Here is a 24,654-nt window from a genome sequence, read left to right as displayed (position 1 = left end):
AAGGATACAGCGCTGTGGGGCGGTGCCCCCCAATATGACTACATCCATTATGACAATTGCACCAATTATGGGATCCCATCTGAGGCAGCATATGAGACTGGTGGGACTGGAGATGACATGCACTACCAGGAGAAGGCCCTCAACCATATCCAGGTAGAGTGGACTTTGGGGAGTATGGAAGGTGTTCTGGATCAGACTGCTTAATACAATGTCAGCCAAGAAGTAAAAGTAAGGCATAAGAAAAAAGTATATATTTCACTTTGATACACTGAATCAGTATTTTATTGACTTGTATCATAACACCCACAATAATCAAACTGGGGCCATGAAGATAATATAGAAAGAAACTACAAGATTTGATTCAGGCCATCTCAGTTCACACTTATCTGGTATGACTAGCATTAAAAAGCATTTAGGATGTATGAATATCCAGCACTGAATTCTGAATAAATGTTCTATACACTTGATGGTACCAGTGCATGATACTTTGGGAAAATGCTTTAATGTGCATGGTGGTTGAAATGTCTGCCCTGGATGTTTTAAGAATCAGAGGGCAGCGTCATGATTCTTTTCTCCCTGTCATACAGAATGTCAGAGGCCTCTGTGTGGAAGATAACAATCTAGTGCAGAAAAAAGGGCAGGCATTTTATGCCTTTAAAGGAAAAGATCCATATTACATATAATGAATATCATATTTCAGTTATTTTATAGAAGCGGTGTGGATGAGTATATTTTGTGCCTGAAGATTTTGTTTCATTTGTTACATCTTTCCTTCTGCCTATTTGTCCTTGAGTGCAGAGTGTTGTTCCAGTCTTACAGTAGCCTTTCCAAAGCTGATGCTCTCCAGATGTTTTGGACAATTCCCCAAATAGTGAAGCTGGCCATAGCAATTAGAAATTATGGGACCAGGTCTAACATAGCTGGAAGAGTCTAGATTGAGAATACTTCTATTATAACAACTGGCCAAAAAACAGCCATCCAGAAGGCAAGAGATCATTTAGGCTTTGTTTCAGATTTTCAAAACCATCACACTATCCCTTGCAATGTCCTGATCCATACTGAAAGCTTGATTTTTGTAATGTCTTTCATGGAGTTCAGATGATAAAAAAGGAATGCAACTCTGGTAGAAGCTTGATCAGGGATAAGATGTTTTATGCTTCTAGCCTTGAGTTTATTTGGGCAAGAATCATTCTGTAGTTAAGTTTCATATATTGAGTGTACTGTGAAAAATTAGTGTATTGTGCAAGATGGCATGTATGACTATGGATTAAAATAACTTTTGTAAATACTTGTTTGGGTTTACACGGCATGTCTGCATAATCTAAGGAACTGTTAATTTTCAACACATACATTTCTTTGATCATACATTTTGTGAAACAGTATGTTGGACTTCTTGCAAGGTCAGGGAAGTGAAATGATACTGAAAAATCCTGCCGATAGACAATTGTTAGTGAAAGATTTCCCTTCCTCACTGGCATCAGCCATCTTCCTAGGAATTAATAGCATGTTACCATGTGTGGGTGTGCATTAAGTGTGTAAGGCACTATGTTGATACTCAAGTCTTTTCTATATTCCTCAGAGCCATGATAGACGAAGCCATAACCCGTTGTGTGTAACATTATAGCTCATGTGAATGTTTACATTGATTTTCCTCTTACCCGCAGTAATGTCTCACATAGTTTATTTATTTTTCAAATTTATTTATTTTTCAAATTTATATAGCCACCCATCTCATGGATGTGACTCTGCGTGATGTACAATTGAAACAAAACAATTAAAAAACAGAGCCTTAAAAACTATTTTAAAAAACATTAAAAACATATATCATAAACAAAACCATGGGAGAGTGCATTCAAAATCTCACATACAATATAGCCATTAGTTTAGTCCAATTTGCCACGTGGTGTCATGACATAATCCCTGTGTGTAAAGGTAAATGTAGTTTTTTTTTCATTCCTCCAGCTTAGAAGGAAGTTTGATTTGAAACAGACTTGTGTGAGTTGTCTATTGGGGAGCTAATTAAAAGGAATTACTTGTCTGGAGTGATATAAGCTGAGGTGCAAATTAATTGAATACATGTAGAATTGGGTCGAAAATGATGTGATTTATTAGGATTTTTCAGCTTTTAACTCTCTTGCAGAATATTGTCCTACTTAAAGCAACTTCTGAATTGCATCATTCTCCAAATTTTTTAAGGGTCCAGCAAAGCCCCCGTCTGACGATAAGGAAAAGGAGTCTTAGCTTTGTGTGTTGACTATTCCAAGCAGCTTCCAAGACAAGAATAGTAGCCTCAACAGAGATCCTTGTAAGATCGTCATCAGTTGTAGCTGAGAGTAGACTCATGGGTTTGCTCAGCCTTCTGGTGTAGCTCTCTTTTGTAGTTCTGTTTCCATAATGAGGAATGAGGGCTTGGTTGCTTTTGGAATAATGCAATTTGTCTTGTTTTTCATTTATTTTACTCAGCAGTTTGGCTTCTCCCTATTGGATGTTTACACCCTTCAGATATCTGAAGCAATATCATATTGCTTCTTAGTCATCATTTAGCCAGCTTGTTTAATCTTCCTCCTCAGGTCGGGCTCCCCAGCTGCTCTCCAGAAATTTTTCAGGGCCTTTTTGGCCCGATGCCTGCCTCTTGGCATCACATCATACTGGAAAATCCTCTTTCAAGCTTGTTAGTATCAGAGTCTACTTGGAGGGGAGAGCGTTAGCCTGATGTTCAGTACTGGCAAACATAATTTTCTGTGTCCTCTACTTTTGGGGCTGCATTCAGAGGTTTTGGTGTAGAAGGGATAATTGGATTGGGTGAGATTTATATGTCAATATGCAATTAAAAAAAAATATAATAAATCTCTGAAAAAGCTATTTAACCGCATGTTTTAAATTTATAAAATTAACATTGACAAAAAGGGAAATTCATTTAAAAAATAGTCACCCAGGCTTGAGGGCTAGGGAGAAAGTGTTGCTGTGGTTTCAGTGGGAAACTGTATTTTTCTCCAGATTTTGAGGGCAGATGATCTTCAATTCTGAGTACTTCTTTGTGTTGGGCTTATGGAACAAGGTAGGTATTCTAGTAATATACTGATCATCCAGCTTCTAACATTCTTCCTGCCAGTATTAGTGCTGAGGACCTCCAAGATGTTAATTTTGGGGGGGCTGGGGAGAGATCACTGTGTCACTTTTTATCTTGAATGGCTAACGTGTCATGTCTCCAACACATGTTGGAGGTTACACACTCTTACTGATTTTCTCATCAGATTCAAACAGTGAGTTGGAAGTTCTAGAGGTGTTTTGTCAATTTCCTTGTCATATTCAGATCAATTTTTGCTGATGCTCAGGCTGGTGATGACCATCCTTCTCCACCTATTGGACTTTAAGAACACTTACTAAGTTTCTCACTGGCACTTTTGCAGGTGCCTTCATTTCTGGTGGAATATCACTTAGAAGATAGACATCACGACCCTCATGCACTGTCTCCCACTGAGCTCCGTCCAGTTGGCCCCCTACATTCTATGCTGTGGAGCAGATCAGGAAATAATTTGATTGAAGACTCACAGTGAGACTGAAGAGACACAGGCAAAATCTTTTTATTGTGCTACTCTGGCAGTAATGATGGCTAGGAAAAGTCATCCTAGTATCTATGAATGACATAGCTGCAAAGCATCCAAGGACAAAAGGACACTGTTCACATTTGCCACAGTTATTGCTTTTGTTCTGCCTGTATTTTCTCTAGCAATTTCTACTAGTCCTATAAGTAAATGAGATGTAGATTTGCCTGGTTGGTGAGATGCATATTTTCCCCAATTACTTGTTGTAAAAGTTTACACTGCAAAATCCAATGTAGACTTATAGCATTTCTGTTAGATTTTTATGATTACGTGCCATCAGATTGGTGTTGACTGTTAGTGACCATGTAGTTAGATCTTCTCCAGGACAATCTGTCCCCTACTCAATCCTTCAGATCTTCCACACATGATCTTAACCAACAGGCCTTCAGATCTTCCTTTGGTACATCCATTGCTGCTGTAATTGAGTCTATCCACCTTGCTGCTCGTTGTCCTCTTTTTCTTTTTCCTCCCACCCTTTCCAGAACTATGGACTTCTCAGGGGAGCTGGGTCTTTGTACGTGTCCAGACTATGATAACTTGAGCTTGTTCTATTTTGTCTATCCATGTGGTAAAATACAAGAGTGATTTACCATTGCCTTCTCCTGTGCAGTATGAAATTGTGCCTTTGCCATTGTCACTAAAGTGAATATTTGCCTCCAGCATCTTCCTATATCATTGCTGCCTGATCTAAGTGTCTGCTTGCTTTAGATGAGCAGTTGGGATGACCTTCATGCCTTGAGTGACCCTGCTAGGAGTACATACTTTTGACATATACTTCTGGCATTCTGTGTTCACTTCTCCCAGGAATGCCCTCTGCCATGATGAGGCAGCATAGTAGTATCTGAGGGTTTTGTGTTAAGTTAATATTCCTGATTTGCTGCTGTTTGCAGGACACTCAACTGTGCTCCTGCCATGACAATTTCCCACATTTCCCCCAGCTACTGATTCTGCCATCCCTTGCAATCACCAGGGGAGTGGGGAAAAAAAGGAGAAGGCTGCTGGGATTGGTGTGTTCTCCTCTTGACCCTCTGATTTCAGATGCCACAGCATCTCCTAGCAGCTCTCAGAAGGCTAACCAAAGAGAGCAATAGATCACATGGCCACTTGGTACTTCAGCCTTATTGCATTCTGAGACAGAACACAAAAAGGACACAAAAATGTTCTCATTCCATTTGCACAAGCCATCTGGATGAGCAGTGAAATCTGTCTCCAACCCTGTTCTCCCCTGCACTTGAGGACAACAGTTGTCATTGTCATCAGCCACATCATCATCATCATCATCATCATCATCATCATCACCACCAAATTTGTATCCTGCCTTTCTGTCCACTGAGCACTCAAAGTAGCTTACATCATCAACAAAATAAAACAAGAATATTTAAAATAACATTAATACAGTTAAAATTATTAGATTGAGTTAACTGGCTAAATAGGAAGTCTCAGTTTGCACCCCAAAAGCAGAAAGAGGGCAGAACACAGATCCCAGTGAAGTGCATTTTGTGCTTGAGAGCATTACTACTACTACTACTACTACTACTACTACTTGTTAGACTTAATACAATCATCCACTCCAGTGGACTATGGAGAAGAAGTATTTCCTGTGGTTATCTGTCCACCCACAGGAAAAATGTCTTCTGAACATAGAAGAAGACTTCCTGTGGGTGTCTGTCCACCAAGCAGATTTTCTAAATTAAGGGCATTGTTAGGACAATCTCTCCTGCTGATTCTAGAATTCAGTGAGGCTTGTAATAAAATAAGTGACTGCCTCAGGTAATCAGGTCCTAAGCTATTTAGAGCTTTAAAAGTTAAAGCCAGCATCTTAAATGCAGATCTTTTAACAAGGGAACAATATGGACCTGGTATTGTGCACCAGTTAATATTCCATCTGCTGTGTTTTATACCAGCTGAACTTTCTGGACACCTTTCAAGTGTAACCCAAGTACAGCACTTTGCAGCAGTCAAGTCAGGATGTAGCCAAGGCATAACAGGTCCAACCAGCAAGAATGGGTGCAGTTGGAATATCACTATGCAAATGAACTCCTTGCCATTTGGAGATAATTGGGGGTCAAAGATCACTCATGTAGCATGGATTTGCTTTTCGGGGTGTGTGTGTGCAATGGCATGCAAAACAGAACTTTGGCCTCCCTTAGTTTTACCTCTAGTCTCATCCCTTAGTGATGCTGTGTGTCCCCCAACTACATCCTTTGAGGAATGCAACCCTCCATTCCAAAAGCTTTGCTCATTTCTGTTTTAAAGCCTGGTAAGAGATGTATTGTACTAGTCAGTGAATATTGTCAAGTTCTTTGAAGTTAAGATGCTATTTAAATGATCAAATCCTGGAGTCAAAAAAGATAAAAACAAAGTGGAGAAGATAATTATGGGGAAAGATTAGGTAAAAACTTTTAAGAATCAAAATAATTCAACAATGAAAGAAACTCACCATGGCATGTGAAATATTCTGTAATGAGCACATATGTTCAAAGAACCTCATACCTTATGGGAGCTTTATCCAGCTTTATGGCACCTTGGGATGTACTGGGGGTGCAAATCCCAGAATTCCCAGTGTGATCCTAACTCATCTGATAGGCATCAGATCTTGGGGGCATCAGCCTTGGGCTCAAGGAAGTCCTAATTAAGAACATCTCCAGCAGTAGTTCTGGGGAGCCTTTAAGATGAGGCAGAATTGATGCACAGGATATAATGCTCAAGTAAGCTGTATTCAGATGGAAGGGGGTGAACTTATTTTCAGATGTATTCCTGTTTATAAATGGCCAGCTGGTTTTTGTGTGGGCTTCTTCCTTGATGGATGATTCCCGGCAGGTGGTGCCCAGAGGCGTTCTGGGAAGTGAAAATGACAGGCAGTTGAAGTCTTGCCTAGTGATTAATTTGGCAGCATGTCCAAGTCGTTCATTAAACACAGTAAAAACAAACCAAAACTGGCTCAGGAAAAGCATGGAGAAGAGATTTTCATGGGCAACCGAGTAAATGGACACATTATAGGTGTTACATGGAACACATGCAAAGATAAGCTTATTTCTTACTCTACGCTGTGTGGCTGAAATAGTACACACAAATATGTATAGACTAGCAGAAGTGGACTGTGGAAGGTTTGCTGAGTTGAGTTAGAAGCAGAAATGCTCTTTTCTCTCTACCTGTAGGTGTCCATAAAGCATGACTGATGCCTCAAGGTGGCTCAGTCAGGGACATAATAGGTAGAATCATACAGGAGTTTCAGCACCTTGGATGTGCCATACAGAAAACCTAGTCTGATGACATCTGATGCTCAATGGGGTCCTTGTTACTTCTTGAGCTGGACAATTACTTCTTGGCTCCATCTTCTTTCTGAAGAATTAAGACCCTCAAAGGAGGAATCCTTTGGCCTGGAGTTTCCCATCTGTCCATTGCTAGTGCTAATTGACAGTCACTAGTATGTGTGAGGCTCCTAAGTGTAAAAGTAAGTAAGTAAATAAGTTTATTGTTGTAACCACAGGTCATAACATATGACGTGCCACAAAATACAATAAAATAATAAGATAGTGAAATTATAAAATAAAGTAATAAAAGAAGTATTAGATGTAAAAAGGTTACAGCAAAATAAAGCCAAAGCTACAGCTAAGAACTTAACTTCTTTATTACTTAATAAACTTCTTTTATTACTTTATTTTATAATTTTACTATCTTATTGTTATTTTATTGTATTTTATGGCGTGCCATATGTTATGACCTGTGGTTACAGCAATACACTTATAAATGTAAAAGGGATTAATTTATCCCAGGATGCAGGCTTTGAGATTCCTAGCTTGGAAGTCAACGGCTCAAGGGGTTCGTAGCTGATTGGATCCTGCTCCAGGGTGGTGTTAGGACCTGGAGTTTCTACTAGAGGTTTCCTTTCTTCTCAGTGAAGATTGCTGGCTGCTGCTCAAGACTGGAGTCATGAAAAAAATGATTCATGATGAGACAGATATCGATAGAATTGCACTAGATGTGGTGGGAATGCTTGTTAATTATTTTTTAATTTTATTTTCTAACCAATTATTGAATCAGGACAAAATATGAAGTTCCTCTCCAGAGTCATATTTTTTGTGCATGATACATTTTTATGAAGAAATAAGTGCTGGTTTTCGTTCACAAGAGATATAATTCTAAATGAACAACCCTTTTTGGCTCAGATAAAAAAGAAATAACAAACCAATGAAATTAAAAGCAGAAAACCTCTAACAATCACAACTGGGAAGAATAGAAGTCTTATTTTGAATAAGAATATTCTGCAAGGGCGGACAGCTGAGAAAGTCATAACAGTTCAACTTCATGGAATAAATTGGTTTTATGCTAACGGGGCCTCTTTGAAGAGGGCTGTTCTAAGTCAGAACAATGGGACCAATATTTTGGCAACTGGGAGCCATATTGCAAATTGAACAGGGCTGGGTTCTTCCCCTGATTTTAGTGGAGTTTGAGGTCTCTGTGTTATACAACAACTGTTATGCGTTTCCTGCCTCAAGAGGGAATTCAGGGATAAAAAAGGGACTCAAGAGCTACATGGAGACCTGCAACTTCAGGCAGCCCTTCCTGCCTAAAGATAGGGCATGACAGCCTTGTGCAGTACATAGGAAATGCTATCTTGGGCTTCATTTTCCAAAATGGAAGGTGTGGGGAAGATGGCACACTAGATTTGGAAACATTGCTATTAAATGTTCTATTATGCAAGATAATTATTCCAATAGAAGAGAATATCTGGAGCTCAGGGTTGAACTGTGGAGTTCTTGGTGCTCTCTGAGCTTGGTTGTTTGCTTGTAGATGTTTCATTATCCAGCTGGTAACATCATCCATGCGAGTCTGATGATGTTACCTAACTGGGTAATGAAATGTCTGCAAGCAACTGTTTGCAAGCAAACAACCAAGCTCAGAGAGCACCAAGGACTCCACAAGATAAGGATTGCATTTCATGGGCAGTATTTCAGATATGGTAACTTAAAAACTGTTAGAAAGCAAAATTCTAGTTGGATGCTAAGTATCTCAGGGAATGGGTTCTGTTCTTGTATGAACTCTTCCCTGTCTAACATTTCTGATTGTCTGAGAACATCCTACTTACATTGGATGCCATGGGGGAACCAGATTAGCATCTATGAATCACAGAGCCTTCTCTGTGGCTGCACCAATACTTTGCAACTGCAATCTTTTGAGAGGTTCATTTATCTGCCTTATCGCTCCCCCCCCCCCCAGAGACGGTTGAAGACCACTATTTTTTAAGAAGGCCTTTGATTTATGCTGCTGCTTGTACTGGTTTTTACTGAAACTGTTTCATCGGTGTATTTCTTTATTAGGTGCTATTCTTATTGCTTTATTCAGTAAAATATTATGACATTTGATAAACAACAATTTAAAAATACTTTAATTTTTAAAAACGGGGTGATTAAATATTTTATTAAACTTGTTTAAGTTGTTAAAAAGAAAATATTATGATTAGCTTCCTAATTCAGGTATAGTTTACACTCTAGGACAAGCTGCTACAGAGAAAATTGCAGAGGGTGTCAGGGGAAAAAAGCCTTTAGGAGTGCGTAGTTGTAGTCTCATGTGTGTGAGTGTGGGTATGTACATGTGGTCTAAGCCGATATGCATACCTTTAGTATGAGAATGTATATAGTTGCACCAAAATGTCTCCTGCTTTCATCAAGGAAACATTGGTGAGACCCTACCATTTTATTTCTAAACATATAGCCTGGCACTAAATTAAGTATTAGAGTAATGTTAAATCTCTCCAGCATTGCTGTTTCTGGTATACAAAAAAGGGCTGGAAACTGTTGTAAATGGGGGATACGTATATGTTTGCAATAACTCATTACTAACCCCCTCATGTATAAATTGCATATTAAAGTCTCTGTCATAAGTTTTAATGTTTTTAAATTTATTTGTTTAATATGGTGAGGAAAGAAAGCAAAGAAGCAGCTATGCATTTATGTGCCTAATGTTTTACCTGCTCAGAGCTTCTGTGCTCACAATCCCACCCGGGCAGCTTTCCTGCTTCTGGTTGATTTATTTTGTTCCCTTCCCATTCTTCATAGGAGATGCAGCAGGCCTGGGCTTGATTTCTCTCAGGTCTGCCTGAGCTGCTTTTCAGGAGCGGCAGCGGCAGCAGCTGTGGTGGCCGCAGTGTCTTGTTCTGCTGATCCAAGCGCTGCCCGTTCTCCTCCCTCCTTAGGCCTTTGGAGAGCATGTGTGTCCAGGGAGGGAGAAGGGGTCAATGTGCTGGAGGTGTGAATTCTCAAGATCTTCAAGGGGGAAGGTGGGGGAAGATGAGCTTCAAGTGAGCATTCTGTAACCTATCCTGGGTTACTGAAGGGCATGTGTTCAAGGCCTGGGTATTTTCAAAGAAATTCCCCAGGCCCCAAAACTCGCTGAGAGAAGGAAGATACCATCAGTCAGAAATTGACTTGGCCGCAATTTGTATCTGTATAAAAAAGAGTAAAGTGGGGTGGAACCTTCTTGATCCAAGGTGCTGCTTCAAGGAAGATTAAGAAATAGATAAAGTTTCCCTTGATTCGAGCTCAGCCCCCACCAGGTACCTGGACACATCCACATTGCTTTGTGGAATGTCACGGAAGTGGTTTGCTAAGGTCTTTTTTCCAGTCTGGTCCATAGCCCAGGGTGGTTCATACTTTTGCCTATGCTGCAAGCTGTGCTCAGCATATTATCTCTCTTTTTGCATCCCTGAACAGAAGTAACAAAGAGTCACTTGGATTGAGATGGGTGGCTATAGAAACTGAATGAATGAATGAATGAATGAATGAATGAATGAATGAATGAATGAATGAATGAATGAATGGTAAATGAAACAAGAGTGCGGATAGAACATTAAAGCCTTCTTTTGCTAGAGAAGACATTTCTCATGCCCTACTTCTCTCTTTTTATTTCATTGTAGTTCAAATCTCACTTAAACCATTAGGGCAGTGTTTCTCCACCTTGGCAGCTTGAAGATGGGTGGACTTCGACTCCCAGAATTCTGGGAGTCAAAGTCCACCCATCTTCAAGTTGCCAAGGTGGAGAAACACTGCATTAGGGGATAGATTGTGCACAAACACTGGCTATTACAGAGCTAGAGCTGAATCTGTTGGCTGTGAGTTGGTAGCTTATTGCACAAATTGAAGAAGGCTGGACAATTTTTTTTTTTTTTTTTTGGTCTATGAATAGTCACTCTCTATTGAAGTGCTTTTACTAGTTTGTTCATCCACTTTAAGTCCTACTTTCCTCCAAGGAGTTGAAGGTCTCCAACATGTCTGGATTTAGCTTCAGGATGTTTTGTCTCATCCATCCCATTACTGAAATAGCATAATATTCTTGGATACTCATTGCTTCCTTGGAGTTAGATGGTAGGGAGGAGTATAGCTGGGTGCTATCAGCATACCAATGATATCCCACTCTAAAACTCTGGATGATCTTTATCCTACTAGTTTCATGTAGATGTTAAACAGCATAGAGACAAGATAGAACCCTTTGGATCAATGACCTAGGTATTGAATAGTCCTCCCCCATGATACCTTCAGGCCCATACCAACAGGAAGGAGCAGAAACACTTCAAAATAGGACCCCAAGGCTCAGCACCATCAGAAGGCCTATAGTCAGTAATATCAAAAGCCACTAGGAAATCCAGAAGAATGTAAAGTATCCTTGGAAAGAGTCATTTTGGTGAATGGACAAATTGTCCCCACTCTCCCCAAACTCAACACAACACATTCCATATCCTCCACCAGCCTTCTCAAAATCTGATGCTGTTCAGAAGCAGACTTCTTCTCTTCCCATTTTAAGAAGCAGGTCCCTATATCTTGATTGAGGCCACGGTCATAGTATCATTCTACAAATGGTAGGAAGAAGAATTGAAGACAAGCAAGAGCTTTATGTACAGAAGTATTATGATAAAGGAAGCAGTGCTACTTCTGAGTATTTAAAAACATTGTGTCTGGTTGTTATATATGTCACCCTGTATCATATATTGCATAATTTGCTATGCACACATATGTATCTGCAATATGACTTGTTTCCACATCTAAAAACAATTAGCATATTTTACTGTCAATTTCATCCTTTTCTGAAAAATTGTACAAAGAGTGAGCTGCGCTCATGTCACAATTTCCAAGACTGACAGTGATCCTTTCCTGCTGATATATGTGGGGACATGTTATACTGTGAAGAACAGCTACAACCATGTCAGCAAAGATTTGGAAAATCTTGGAGGGCAGACAATAGGGTTTTATCCATCCTTCCATTCTATGAAAGAAGTCTGGAAAGGGAAATAAGAATACTAGTAGTCAATGACTGTATGCAAATGGTGGTGAAGGGATGGGTGGGATTCCTGGGACCATGGTCTGAGTTATCAAGATGACTGACTGCTGGCACAGGATAGATTGTACTGCACATGTATTGTTGATAATGTGTGCAGCAATAGCATGGCAAGGTTCATTGGGAGGGCTTTAAACTGAAACTTGGAGTGGGATTGGAAACAAAACTCAGAAGTAAGGAGGATTGAAACTGGGCCTGCTCAGAGTACGGGAAATAAATAGCATGAGCTTGAAGGGAAAACATTATCTAATTGATATATCTGAGATCTGGTAGGATGACACCCATGGCTAGAATACAGCAACTGAAAGATTCAGATTTGTTCAAAAGGAACAGAAGCAACAGAAAGGGAGAAGTTGCACTGTATGTTAAAAAAATATTGTTGTTGGTGTCTACAGTATTACAATCTCAGCCAAGCATAAGATGTTAAAGATGCCTTCTGAAATAACATTGGAAATCTGTCAAAGAGGCATGAAATTGCAAGGATGGAGACATGTAATATCCTAAGATTTGTTGGGAGGCAATTCTGCCAAGCCTGGTCTTTCCAGCAAATTCTTGACTTGTCTTTCTGAGAGTTTTCTATTTTAGAGGGTTAAGGAAGGCACAAAAAGATCAACTACTTGATACTAATTAACAGGGAGGATTTAATTGAGGAAACAGAAATAGCAGTAATGTGATGAAGTGACCACATAATGCTGGAGGCCTTGATTTCTGAAACTAAGTGTAGGCAAACACGGATCTTGGACTTCAAAGAGTAGGTGCCATAAACTCATAAAGTAATGATAAGTAGGATCACATGGCAGAAGAAGCTAATGGGAAAAGGAACTCAAAGGTATAAGAGTCCATAAGGAAGGTAAAAGTAAAATTGCAAACAATTCCATTGAGGAAATAAAATGGAGAATCGCAGGAGTCCACATGACAACCCAAAAAAGCTTAGTGAAGATCTGAAAACCAAAAGAAAAAAAAAAAAAAGCTACATAGAGAGGGAAACTGAAAGAGGGCAGCCCACAAAGGAAGAGTGCCATCAGGTAACCCAGAACTGTAGAGCTGGTGTCAGGAAAGTGAAAGTGCAGAATGAGCTGAGGCTGTTGAAGGATTCTAAGAATAACAAAAAGGGATTCTTTTGGTATCTTCAAAGGAAAATAAAAGAACCAGAATATCAGCTGCTCAATAAAGATGGCAAAATGCTAACAGGTAACAAGAAAAGGCAGAGCTATTCAACTTGTAATTTGGTTCAGTCTTTTCTAGCACAAAACTATGTGTTCCACCAGGAAATTGTAAAAGGCAGGGTGAAGGGGGAGAATGAAAGCTTGAGATTGATAGAACCATGGTTGTGGAATACCTACTTACTTTGAATGAATTTAAACCTCTCCAGGACCAGATGAATTGCATCCTGTGGTATTGAAGGAACATGTTGATGGTCTGGCAAATCTTCATGTAGTATCTTAGAGAAATCCTGGGGAACTGATGTAGTGCCAGAACTGAAGGAGAATGAATGTTGCCCCTACCTTCCAAAAAGTGGGGAAGGAATATATAACGTACTACAAACCAGTTTGACATTGAATCCCGGGAAGATTCTAGAGCAGACAATAAAGAGATCAATTTGTGAGAACCTTAAAAAGAGTGAGGTAATTACCAGAAGTCAAGATAGGTTCATCAAGGACAAATCTTGCAACATTAATCTTATCTCATGTTATGATATGGCAACTTCCTTAGAGTGTGAGAATTCTATAAGCATAATATATCTTAATTTCAGCAAACTTCGTCAAAGTATTTGACAAGATACCCCATAACATGCTGATTAGTGTGGGCCGGATGGCATGACAGGTAGATTGTGATTGAATCTGATGCCTATGAGGAAGCATGTTCTTCCTGTGTATTTCTGACTTTGAGATTAGTATTTTTAGTAGTCAAGAAAAGAAATTGTGAGATATCTGATATATTGAAGTAGCTGTTAAGAGCCAGTATGATATACTGGTATCGTGTTGAGCGGGCATCAGGGAACTTAGTTCACCTCCTGGCACAGAAGCTCAATGAGTAACGTTGGGCCAGTCACTTTCTCTCATTCCAATCTACCGCATAGGACTGATATTGTGGAGAAAAATAGAAGGAGGGAGTGCTATGCGTGCCATCTCGATCTCCTAGACAAAAGGAGGGATATAAAACAAATCAATTCAAATTGTGGTCATTTGCTATTTCAAATTTAATTTTAATCAGCTTGCTGAGAGCACCTTATAACAGATCAACACTTGGTTAACTCTTCCCACCATCACTGAAATACCGTGATGCTTAGGATACAATGTAATTCTTGAAGTTTTCAAATTAGGCTTCAGGCACCTAGCCTTTTATACATACATACATACATACATACATACATACATACATACATACATACATACATAATTTTTATTGAAGAAGTTTTTCAACAGAATTAAAAACAGTACAAATTTTGAATTAAGGAAGAATAAAGAAAAGTAATAAGAAAGTGAAAAAGAAATATAGAAAATGAAGTAGAAAAGGGAGAAAAAAAGGAAAGGAAAGGAAAAGAAAGATTCTAAAGAAGCAGATTCTGGTCTTCTTGGTAGCAGTTGTCGATATAGTTATATTTTACCCTTTCTCTCTAAGGTTACATCATAATTTCCTTCTTTCCATAGTCTGCCTTTTCTAATCTTCAAACCCATAAATCGCAAGTTCATTTTTCTCTTTTTTCAGCAAAAAGTCCATAAAGGGTTTTAGTCACAAATAAATGTAGCTATTGATCTTTCTCTAATCAAGCATGTTCATTTTGCCATCTCTGCTAGTTCCGTCATCTTCACCAACCTTTCCTCCATTGTGACTACGATGCACGGCCAGATGGATGCACGGCCAGATGGACTAATTCTGCAAGGTTATATTAGCAGAATCTTGCCAGTCCAAAAGTACATTTCTCCCCCATCACATTTATAGCCCAAGAAACTAGGGAGGGTCCCTTCTGACACATTTGCCATGCCTCCATTCCTACTACGGGCTCAGCTGCCTCTTATCCACAGCCCTGGCTATGGCTCTTCCCCCTGTCTCCCAAAGTAATTCCCACATACCTTTACAATTCTCTATGTTTCCTCTTTAAATCTAGCAATGTTTCCTCATCTTGTACTTCTCCACCAGCAACAGAGCTTGCCTTAATCCATTTAGCTATCCCACCCAATATTTCTGTAATGCCACTTTCCAAGCTGTATTTCACAAATGTTTCTCTTTTCTTCTTCCCCATAGCCATTGTAAGATACTAGTATAACTGTAATACTATGGAGTGGGCATGTTAAGGAAGTCACTTTCTCCTCTATAAATGTAAATAATTACAATAATTGGTTTCCATATGGCTATTTGCTTGAGTGTGTAAAATAAATGTGTTAATCTGTTTAAACATTAATACCTGAAGTTAATTCTTCCCCATTGCTTGTGAATTTGAATGCCTGTTAAGCTAATGTTATTCCCCATTATTTGTCAGGGCATGTTTTGAGCTAATAAGAAATACCTTCCCTTTGAAAACCAACAGTACCTTTTTGCTGTCTGCATGCTACAGATTATTTAGCCTAGCTTCTACTTGTATATGTCACACATAAGTTTCTTATAAATATATGGACAGAGAAATCCTGGAGACACTGTATTTGGGGCTCCATATTGCAGCCACTAGTTTTCAAATAATAGAATATACAGTGTACTACCTGTATCATGCAGGGTTTTTTTTGTTTTTTGTTTTAATACCAGTACCATTCCTTCTTACAATCATTAATTAGATTAGTTCAGCACTCAATAGATGCCTAGAAATAATCTGGGTTATTTTCAGATTGGGTCCACTAATGCATTAACATGCATTATTGTTAAGGACTTGCCCCAGTCCTTCAAATAAGATCTGACCTATACATTGCAAGTGCTTGTAGACTGATACCTCATCATTTTGTATCCACAACGTGCAACTACAGATAATCCCCAGTTTAAGAATGAGTTCCGTTCCCAAGGTCTGTCCTTAAATCGAATTTGTATGTAAGCCAGAACAGTATTATTGTAGAATACTGTATAAGCAGTATTGTGTAATGAACAATTTGGAAGACTGAAAGCACATACAACTACCAGGAGGGATTAAAAATCTCTCCAAGAGTTGAGACTGGTTCACACAGATTCATCATTCATCAATGATTACTGAAGCAAGAAATAATAAAATAAATGTATGCACGAATGAGCTATCACAGATCTTTTACCACCAGCAGAACATCCATACCATTTCACATTCACGCTTTCAAGTTGTCAGGTGCAACATTATGAGGTTTATGTACTTGTATGAACTAGCTCTGAGTATGATCAGGATTATGGGCAAAATGTACTTGGTTTAGGTTCAGTGAATGTTATTTACTGCATGGGACCTGGAATCATGTTTACATTCAACTGTGCATTATAATTAAAGGTACCTCATTTTGACATAGCAATTAACATGCATCTTGTTGCACCTGGCTGTCTTGTGCTATATTGTCTTTGGAGTGTCTTGACTGCCTATTACTCTCCTCTCAGCTCTATGGTCAATATACTGAACAGCTTCCCAGTCTTTCCCACAAGGAAGCAGCTGAACTTCTGAGTAAGAAGTCTCAAGATCCCTTGAAGCGGAGATGTCATGCTGAACTCAAAGAGAAGAACTACTCTAAGTATCATGGTAAGCCCCAGTGAAACTTGCTCTTCCAAGAAGCTCACAGTAGCTTGGGGGTAAACTGAACTGGAGTTTATTGCATGCGGTGTGGGATGAAGAAATGGAAAGGAATAGGAAGATCACAGAATGGATGTTTTGATGCTTTAATTCTGTAGTTCTCAATTTTTCTATTTTAAACCAATGTACCTTCCAACTGTGCATCACAAAAAACTCTGTGATTGTGGCTGTGAGTACATTCAGGGCAAATTACACACTACATGCAGTGGTAATCTTAAGGCCTTTTCATGAATGAAAACTGTTTTGACAGGGAGACATTTGGATCGAGAAAGGGAACATGAGCATTTACTCCAAGATCTCTTCCCTCGGGTTTTCTCAATGAGAACATCAGTAACATCAGACACACTTCCTCAAAGACTCTTACCCACAAATAAGATGAAATATTTCCTGAAACTATCCAACAACAGGGCAGTATTAGGCTTGCTTTTGGATGATAGGACATCGTAGTTCATGTAGAGCAAAAGCGAAGCTCATTCTTGAATAACAAATGCCCTAGCATTCTCAAGTATTTCCTTGACAAAGCCATGTTGAATTTGGAAGAATAAAGTATTTCTGCTTGTTCTGTGTCCACTGTTGGACACTGATTTCTTTCCATAACTAACTAAAAGCAGGCGAAGGGAGCTTTGTCTACTGTTACTAATTACTTCATTGAGGAGCACTGAACAGATTTTAAGAAGTTTCAGCAGACACTGGAACTGTTTGAAAACATGCTGGGGGGAAAATAAAGAAAACACTTATTGTGCATGTACCAAGCATTCTTAAACATGAATTTGAAACTGTGAATCTGAAGGAGAAAAAGCTGTACAGGCCCCCGATTCACTGTCCTGCTTTCCTGCCAGTCCATCTACCCCATGCCTCCCCCCCCCCAGCTTCTCTTTGAGTCTCAGGGTACTGTGAACAGTGCTTTGGGGCACAAATAACAGCAAGGAAGGTGTTTTTGGATGGGAAACTGGCACAGAACCTTGATTAGGATTAAGAACATACTCCAGATGGAGAAACGGTTGCTTTTTCTTCCAAATAAAAATGGCCACTTAAATACATTTCTAAAAGAAAGCTGAAGAGTGCTGTGTGAGTTTGGCTTCTCTCCCAGTGAGAAATGGTTGACAAGGTAGCTTGAGCAATTAACCAGCACTTTCTCATATACAAAGAATGGCTTGTTGTAGATGTATGAAGCTGTGGAATACCTGGATTTTTAAAAAAAAAGTAAGAAAACTAGGCAATATATGATTATTCTACTTCTGCATACATAAAGGTTAATTATTGAGATAATTCAGTAATTCAAACATATTCTCAAAGGGCCTCGTATATTAGCAATGCTGAAGAGTAGGAATTAATGGCCTATTAAAAATAACACCATATCTTGTTTACTGTATTCCTCCTGCATACTCAAAGCACTGTGGGCTAAGTAACTATTTCTAATTCAGATTGGACAGTAATGTAAGTTTTTGCCAGTTAAGTGAAATGGGAAACGTTTATTTTTCTTTTGTTGTTTTAAGCCTACTGTTTTCAACTAGTTACCTAGCACGTGCTTGATAAAATATGCACCAGGGTACTTTAATCCTGATGAATTTACTGATGCTTACGTTCTTCAATGCCTCTGAATTAAGGAGCAGACTTTATGCAAGCTTTAGATGTATCTCCATCTGTTTGGAAAGAAATGGCACCATCTGGCATTCTTTAAGTCCTCTTATCCTTTCGATTTCAGTGGAAGAAATTCAACACATTTATTACACTGTCATACATTTCCCAGTGTGATTTATAGAACTATAAAATGGTAACTTTGGTTGAAAATGTACTGTAGCTCATATTACTGTTTAAAAGACCTTCCTTCTCTGCAGCCTGTACCAAAAGTATCAAGAAATATGTGACGAAGAAGCTGGGAGAAGACTGGATATTCTTGGTTCTTCTGGGTCTGGTCATGGCACTAGTCAGTTGGGGGGTGGATTACACCAGTGCCAAGAGCTTGCAAGGTAGGTCGGTTCACACCCGGAAGAAATGCAACAACATCAAAACATACTTGCTCTGTTTCATTATTAATGCAGCATCATTCACAACCGAAACCAATTAAAAGCCTAACAATATTGCACATACAGAGTCAAACAAGACAGAGTAGATAGATGAATAATTTCTTGAAAGCACAATGGACTGAAAGGTGCCAGCTTTGGTCATGGAAGGTTTGCTTGTTTGTTTTCTTTCCTAAAAGCAAACACTGTCCTTTTCCCTCTTAAGATCTGGGTCTTCCACCAGGCAGGTAGGCATCTCTCATTCCTAGTGAATATCTGCTACCCAAAGGAGGAATGAAGCGACCTTCAAAAGGTGCTGCATTTGTTCATTAGGGTGGATGTTGGGACGCTGCTGATCATAGAGACTAATCAGTGTCTGTCCGGGTTGCCTCCAGGCTGGCCAATCAATGATCCTGCCCTCATTGAACCCTGCACAGATCCTGAACTGACAAAACTCCGTCAAAAAGAAAAGACCTTGCTGCTGGTTTCTTCTGTCCCACCCTGCCTATAACTTCTGTGAACACAAGCCATTTGAAAATATAGACTGGTGTAGGAAAGACTGCTGAGCAAGATAGGAATAAGTTCCTGCCTCATTTATTTATTTATGTATTTATTCATTCATTCATTAAATTTGTCACTGCCCATCTCGTGAAACGACTCTGGGCAGTTTACAACAAGTAAGTTTAGTTTGGCCCTGCCTCCTTAAGCTTGGTTATCCTTCTGGTAGGGCTTTGAGACTGGCCAATGACAACTCCTGCTATGGGTTGGATTCATGTTCTTTGGGTTCCTTTCAGGTGCTACAATAACTCACATCTATTATTATTTCTCCTCTACAGCTTACAAGTGGATGTACAAAGAGATGCACCCCAGCATCCCTATGCAGTTCCTGGCCTGGGTCACCTACCCCCTCATCCTTATCCTTTTTGCTGCCCTCTTCTGCCAGCTTGTCTCTCCACAGGCTGTGGGTGAGGAATCCAGGGGTAGTGGGAAGATATCTCTGTTCATCTCAGGACCAAACTACACAACCAGTCAGTTGTGTCATAGATGTAGTCCCCTGGCTGCCTGTTCATCCACCCACCACCTATTCTTATAGCACAATGGGTACACAGTCAAGGAGCACTGTGTTCTTTTATGTCCATGTAACTTGTTCTGTTTTGAACTAGTATGAGGGCTCCATGGTTTGTCACATGAGAAAGGAGACCAAGGGGAGATTTGGTGCAGGCAGATAGGACTCTTTAATACCTTCCATACATTCTTATTATTGAAGATCCAAGCACTCATATGCTTCCTATATGATTGAGGTCAACCTGGATGTCACCTAAGTGGTCTGGTGCCATCTGTCATGTGTCCCTTGAGCTGTGGTCTCTCAGTATGTTCTGGGGTATGTTCTCTCTGAGTACCATTCTTCTTGATTCCTTTCTGTTTTGTTCAGGCTCTGGGATTCCAGAATTGAAAACTATTATGCGAGGAGTAGTCCTCAAGGAGTACCTCACACCTAAAGCATTTGTGGCCAAAGTTGTAAGCCTAACAGCTGGCCTGGGAAGTGGGATACCTGTTGGGAAAGAGGTGAGTAAAACTGGGGATGGAGGTGAGGGAGAGGAGAGGATAAGTGATGGCAGGTATTGACTTGTAGACTAAGGTTGCAAAGAACTGAAGATTCTAGGACTAAACTCAGAATACGTCAAATGAAAGAAAACAATAGAGGCATCCTGAACATTGAAAAAAAAAAGACCCTTGGGGAGTCAAAGTTACTTGCTTATCATAACAAAAGATCAGCTGCTAGAGACAAAAGATGATTCTGGAGTACCATGCAGTGCTTCTTGACCTGGGTCAGCAAACTATTTCTGAATAGGTAGATCAAATCTATGGGTGTAAATAGAGCTCTCTGAACCTCAGGTGAAGAGTTAGAGTTCTCCGTTTTGCTGGCTACCATCTCTTGGCTGTCCAGATTGTTGCCTATGCTCTGTCCTCTTACACCTTCATAAGTAGGAAGGAGGAGAAGGGTGAAGAGAGGAAGAGAGCAGCCAGCAGTAATCATGGGAAGCCACCAAGGCCCACAAAGACTCTACTTCCAGCATGTTGTACTGCTGCTGAGAGAACGGCTAAGATGGGAACAGTGTCGGAAGTCCTTCCCTTGTTCCTTCCTCCTGTACAACTCTTCCTCTGTAACTCCTGTTGGGGCTTGGACTACTAAAATCAGGACAATCTATAGACATGGTGTCAGAGAGATACTCATACTCTAACTCTTTGTTGCCATCTAGCGGTCATTAATATTCTTGCAGCCCAAATAGGGAAGCCCTATCCTGCTGATCACATTTATTGAGAGTCTGGAATGAGGAATGGGTGGCAGAAGGGAGTCCAGTGGACTTTTTGTATTTCCAATCCACAAGGCAAATACCTCCCCTCCCTTTGTTACAATTACTCCACTGTCTAATAAGTCAACTGGCATACCTGAGTTGGTTCAGTTATAAAGGAGGCTGAACAGAGCTACAGTAAAACAAAAAAGACAGTCTTCAGAGTATCCAGAACAGATCAAACAGGAAAGTCAAAGTATACAAGGTAATATTCACAACACCTAGTTCTTAAAAGAAATCTAGGAAACTTTCTTGGCTCCATCTGGTTGCTAGTCAAAATCCATACACAGTACCTACTTAGGTCTGAACCATGGGTGATCTCTACTACAATACATTTTAAGAGTGTAAGGAGAAATTAAGCCTTAGTTGACTTAGGCCATCAATGAAACCAAACCAAAAGACCCAGTAGCCCAAGAAGAAAAACCAGGAGTCATCTACAACATACAGTGTAAAGACTATAATAGCCACTATGTAGGACAGGCAGGCATAAGACTAGCAGAGCACATCCATGAACACTAATAAACAGAAAACATGATGAAAAGTCCTTAATCTCACAACACATGGACAGACTCAACCATAGTTTCAACTGGTAAACTGTTAGCATCTTAGACCAAGCCAAATCCAAAAACACTACGGAATTCCTGGAAGCTTGGCATTCAGACAAATCAGCCATCAATAGACCCATAGAGATAAACCACATTTACATACTATGCAAAAGAGACAATAAAAAGGCTAAGAAGGAAACAAAAAGACCAGCATCCTCTCCAGCAGCCAACATCCTCTCCAGGAGCCAACACCCAGATAAGCAGTGATTAACAGCAGACAAACAATCAGGCAGAAAACAATACCCTAATCAAGGAACTACCAAGGAGAAAACCACACCCCCACCAAACTGACAGGGCAAACTATTGCATATAAACAGGCAGTAAACCCTATTCTCACTCGCACGGATGATGTTACCTAGTTGGGTAATGAAGTGTCTGCAAGCAAACAACCAAGCTCAGAGAGCCCCAAGGACTCCACAGTTCAACCCTGAGCTACAAATATTCTCTTCTATTGGCATCACTTGAAATAAATGGGTGGCAGTGATTCAGGACTGAGCCATTTTCCCCACTGAAGCCCTAAACTAGTCAGCTCTCCGAAAGCTGGCTGCAACACAGTGTTTTTAATTAATCAGACGCTGGCAGATACTAGAATTTCTTTAAGTCATCCCCTTCTATCTAATTAGCAGAGAAAGGCACACGCTCTTCCTTAAATCATCAGCAGAGGCAAAGGGATGATGATAATTGCAGCTCTTGTTCCTGGCAGTTCCACTAGTTTCTCCCTAGAAAAAAATTCTGAGCCAAGGATACTGTCTAACTGAAGACACAAAGCACAAGAACAAGTGAAACGACAGCATCTCAGGAATTGTTGTTGTTGTTCAGTCGTTCAGTCGTGTCTGACTCTTCGTGACCCCATGAACCATCTGGCAGCACTTAGAACACAATCCCACTGTTGCATAAGGGCAAAGCAAGCAGAGGATTGCAACTAGCTGATTTTACTCCCGGCAAGAAACAGGTTCAGCTGAAGAGCAAAGGGAAGGGAGGAATTGCAGCCGCACAGCAAGGAGATATCCTGCTTCCCGACTTGATAAAGGAGCAGTCTGGGAAGCAGTCAGAGGGAACAATCCAAAAAGGAATGGAAACCCACAGGGGCCCAGTGAGCTTTATGCAACCAGAGGTTGCAGAAACTAGCTTACTGATTAGAAGCAACCAAGCCACTCCCAGATGCCCAGAGGCCTGCGGGCCTAGGTGCAATCCTTCTCTTTAATTAAGGCAGTGTTGTCCAAACTTGGCCACTTTAAGATGAGTGGACTTCAACTCCCAGAATTCCCCAGCCAGCTATGCTATGCTATGCTGGCTGGGGAATTCTGGGAGTTGAAGTCCACTCATCTTAAAGTGGCCAAGTTTGGACAACACTGAATGAAGGACTCCCAGCTCCATTTATTTTTGATCTTCCCCACTACACCTGAATCACCAAGGGCAGAAGTTGGCTATGTGGATTTGATAGCATGAAAGAGTTAGCAAAGATGCTGAAATTGTTTCAGTACAATGCAGGCAGGGAGAGGCTGATCCGCTTGGAGGCACGTCCTGTGCTGTTGGCCTGCTCTGTGATGCTTCTCAGACTACTTCTTCCCAGTTACTTACTTACTGTCTCTCTTTATTTTTGGCAGGGCCCTTTTGTGCACATTGCAAGCATCTGCGCGGCTGTCCTCAGCAAGTTCTTGTCTATCTTTTGTGGGGTTTATGAGGTAAGTGTTCTGCATGCTCCGTCTAGTTTGAGAGTGATATTGCTGCGGGAGAGAGCATTATACACTACAGTATTGATGATGACAGCAGAACTCGGGACATTAAAATGAAACCGTAAGTTCAAGAACAGGAAGCTGCACAACACAGGAAATGACAGTGAGAAGAGTATTAGGTATCCTGGATTGCAATTATGTCCAGTGGAATATGGAGGAACTGCTCAAGAATAATGAAGTGTAATTGCAATTGTACTGAAAAAAATCAGGAGCAATGTTTGGCTTCTTGAAAATATCAACTTCTGTGTAAATAAAAGTTTGGAATTGGTTATAAGGGAACAATTTGAATAGGGAATCTGGCAGTCTGAGATGGGCTTTTGATGTTCTGCACAGTTTCCTAACCTTCCTCTATGACTGTACTTTATTTATCCTGTGGAACATCAAACTGGTTATATAGAGACCATCCTGAATTCCCCTTTTTCTTCTGATGAAAACATAATTCCATGCTCTTGCAAACAAAATTATGCAAAAGAGCCAAAGGTATGCAAGATTGCCTGCTTTTTGGTAATTTATGCTGGTTGCAAAAGGGCCAGCAAAATTTGACACTAAGAGTCTTGACTTCAGTTGCTACCCTTACAAAATTGAAGTGGTTGAATAGATGTAAATAAGGATGATTTCCCGCTCCCCATTCCTATATTAAGGGCAGGTTCATTGGGAATAATTAACATGCAAACTGAGCTTACAGCTACGGTTGTTGTAAACAGCTGTATCTTGAGGCTGGCTGTGGCTCTAGACCAGTGTTTCTCAACCTTGACAACTTGAAGATGTGTGGACTTCAACTCCCAGAATCCCCCAGCCAGTCATCTTCAAGTTGCCAAGGTTGAGAAACGCTGCTCTAGAAGCTCCTTGCTTCTAACCCTAGTTGCGGAATTAAAATAGAGAGCTCTTGAAGTGACAGCTTTATGACTGGGCCGTGCTGTACTCTTCCAGTGGCTGGTAACAAATGCTTAGATGATTTATTTTAGAAGGCATCTAATCAGCCTAAATATTAATGAATAAAACTATGGAAAACAGGACAAAGGCAGAATCTTAGGAGGAGACTGAGTTCTTGTAGATCACGGCTGCCCTTGCTACTAAAGCTGACTCACTGTGCTCTAAAAGAAGGCTGGCTTTGCTGCTGGCTGGTGCTTTGTTTTGGAAGACAGGACTAACTCTTGCCTGTGCCCCCTCTAACCCTGGCATGCCTCTCTCTGGCTGGGCTCTCTGTTCCAGAATATGCATAGGCAACTGGACCTCCTGGTGGCCGCTTGTGCAGTTGGCGTTGGATGCTGCTTCGGGGCCCCTCTTGGAG

General features: G+C 40.3%; 1 protein-coding gene across 3 annotated transcripts in view; it reads left to right on the top strand.

The window, feature by feature from the left end:
- CLCN1 (chloride voltage-gated channel 1) overlaps window positions 1–24,654 on the top strand; it is a 56,013-nt gene that overhangs the window by 5,257 nt on the left and 26,102 nt on the right. For all 3 annotated transcript variants that reach the window (XM_088138563.1, XM_088138564.1, XM_088138565.1), the window contains exons 2-7: window positions 16,476–16,614; window positions 18,504–18,635; window positions 19,505–19,633; window positions 20,101–20,234; window positions 23,235–23,312; window positions 24,576–24,654. In XM_088138563.1, the coding sequence (XP_087994689.1) occupies window positions 16,476–16,614; window positions 18,504–18,635; window positions 19,505–19,633; window positions 20,101–20,234; window positions 23,235–23,312; window positions 24,576–24,654 (691 nt within the window). The remainder of the gene's footprint in view (window positions 1–16,475; window positions 16,615–18,503; window positions 18,636–19,504; window positions 19,634–20,100; window positions 20,235–23,234; window positions 23,313–24,575) is intronic.

The sequence above is a fragment of the Python bivittatus genome, unplaced genomic scaffold (assembly GCF_059951505.1).
Source record: "Python bivittatus isolate LINGU-HERP-01145 unplaced genomic scaffold, Pbiv_v1 ctg000270_np1212, whole genome shotgun sequence".
NCBI lineage: Eukaryota > Metazoa > Chordata > Lepidosauria > Squamata > Pythonidae > Python > Python bivittatus.
Note: the sequence above shows the minus strand (reverse complement) of the source record. Positions and strands in the feature narration are given on the sequence as shown.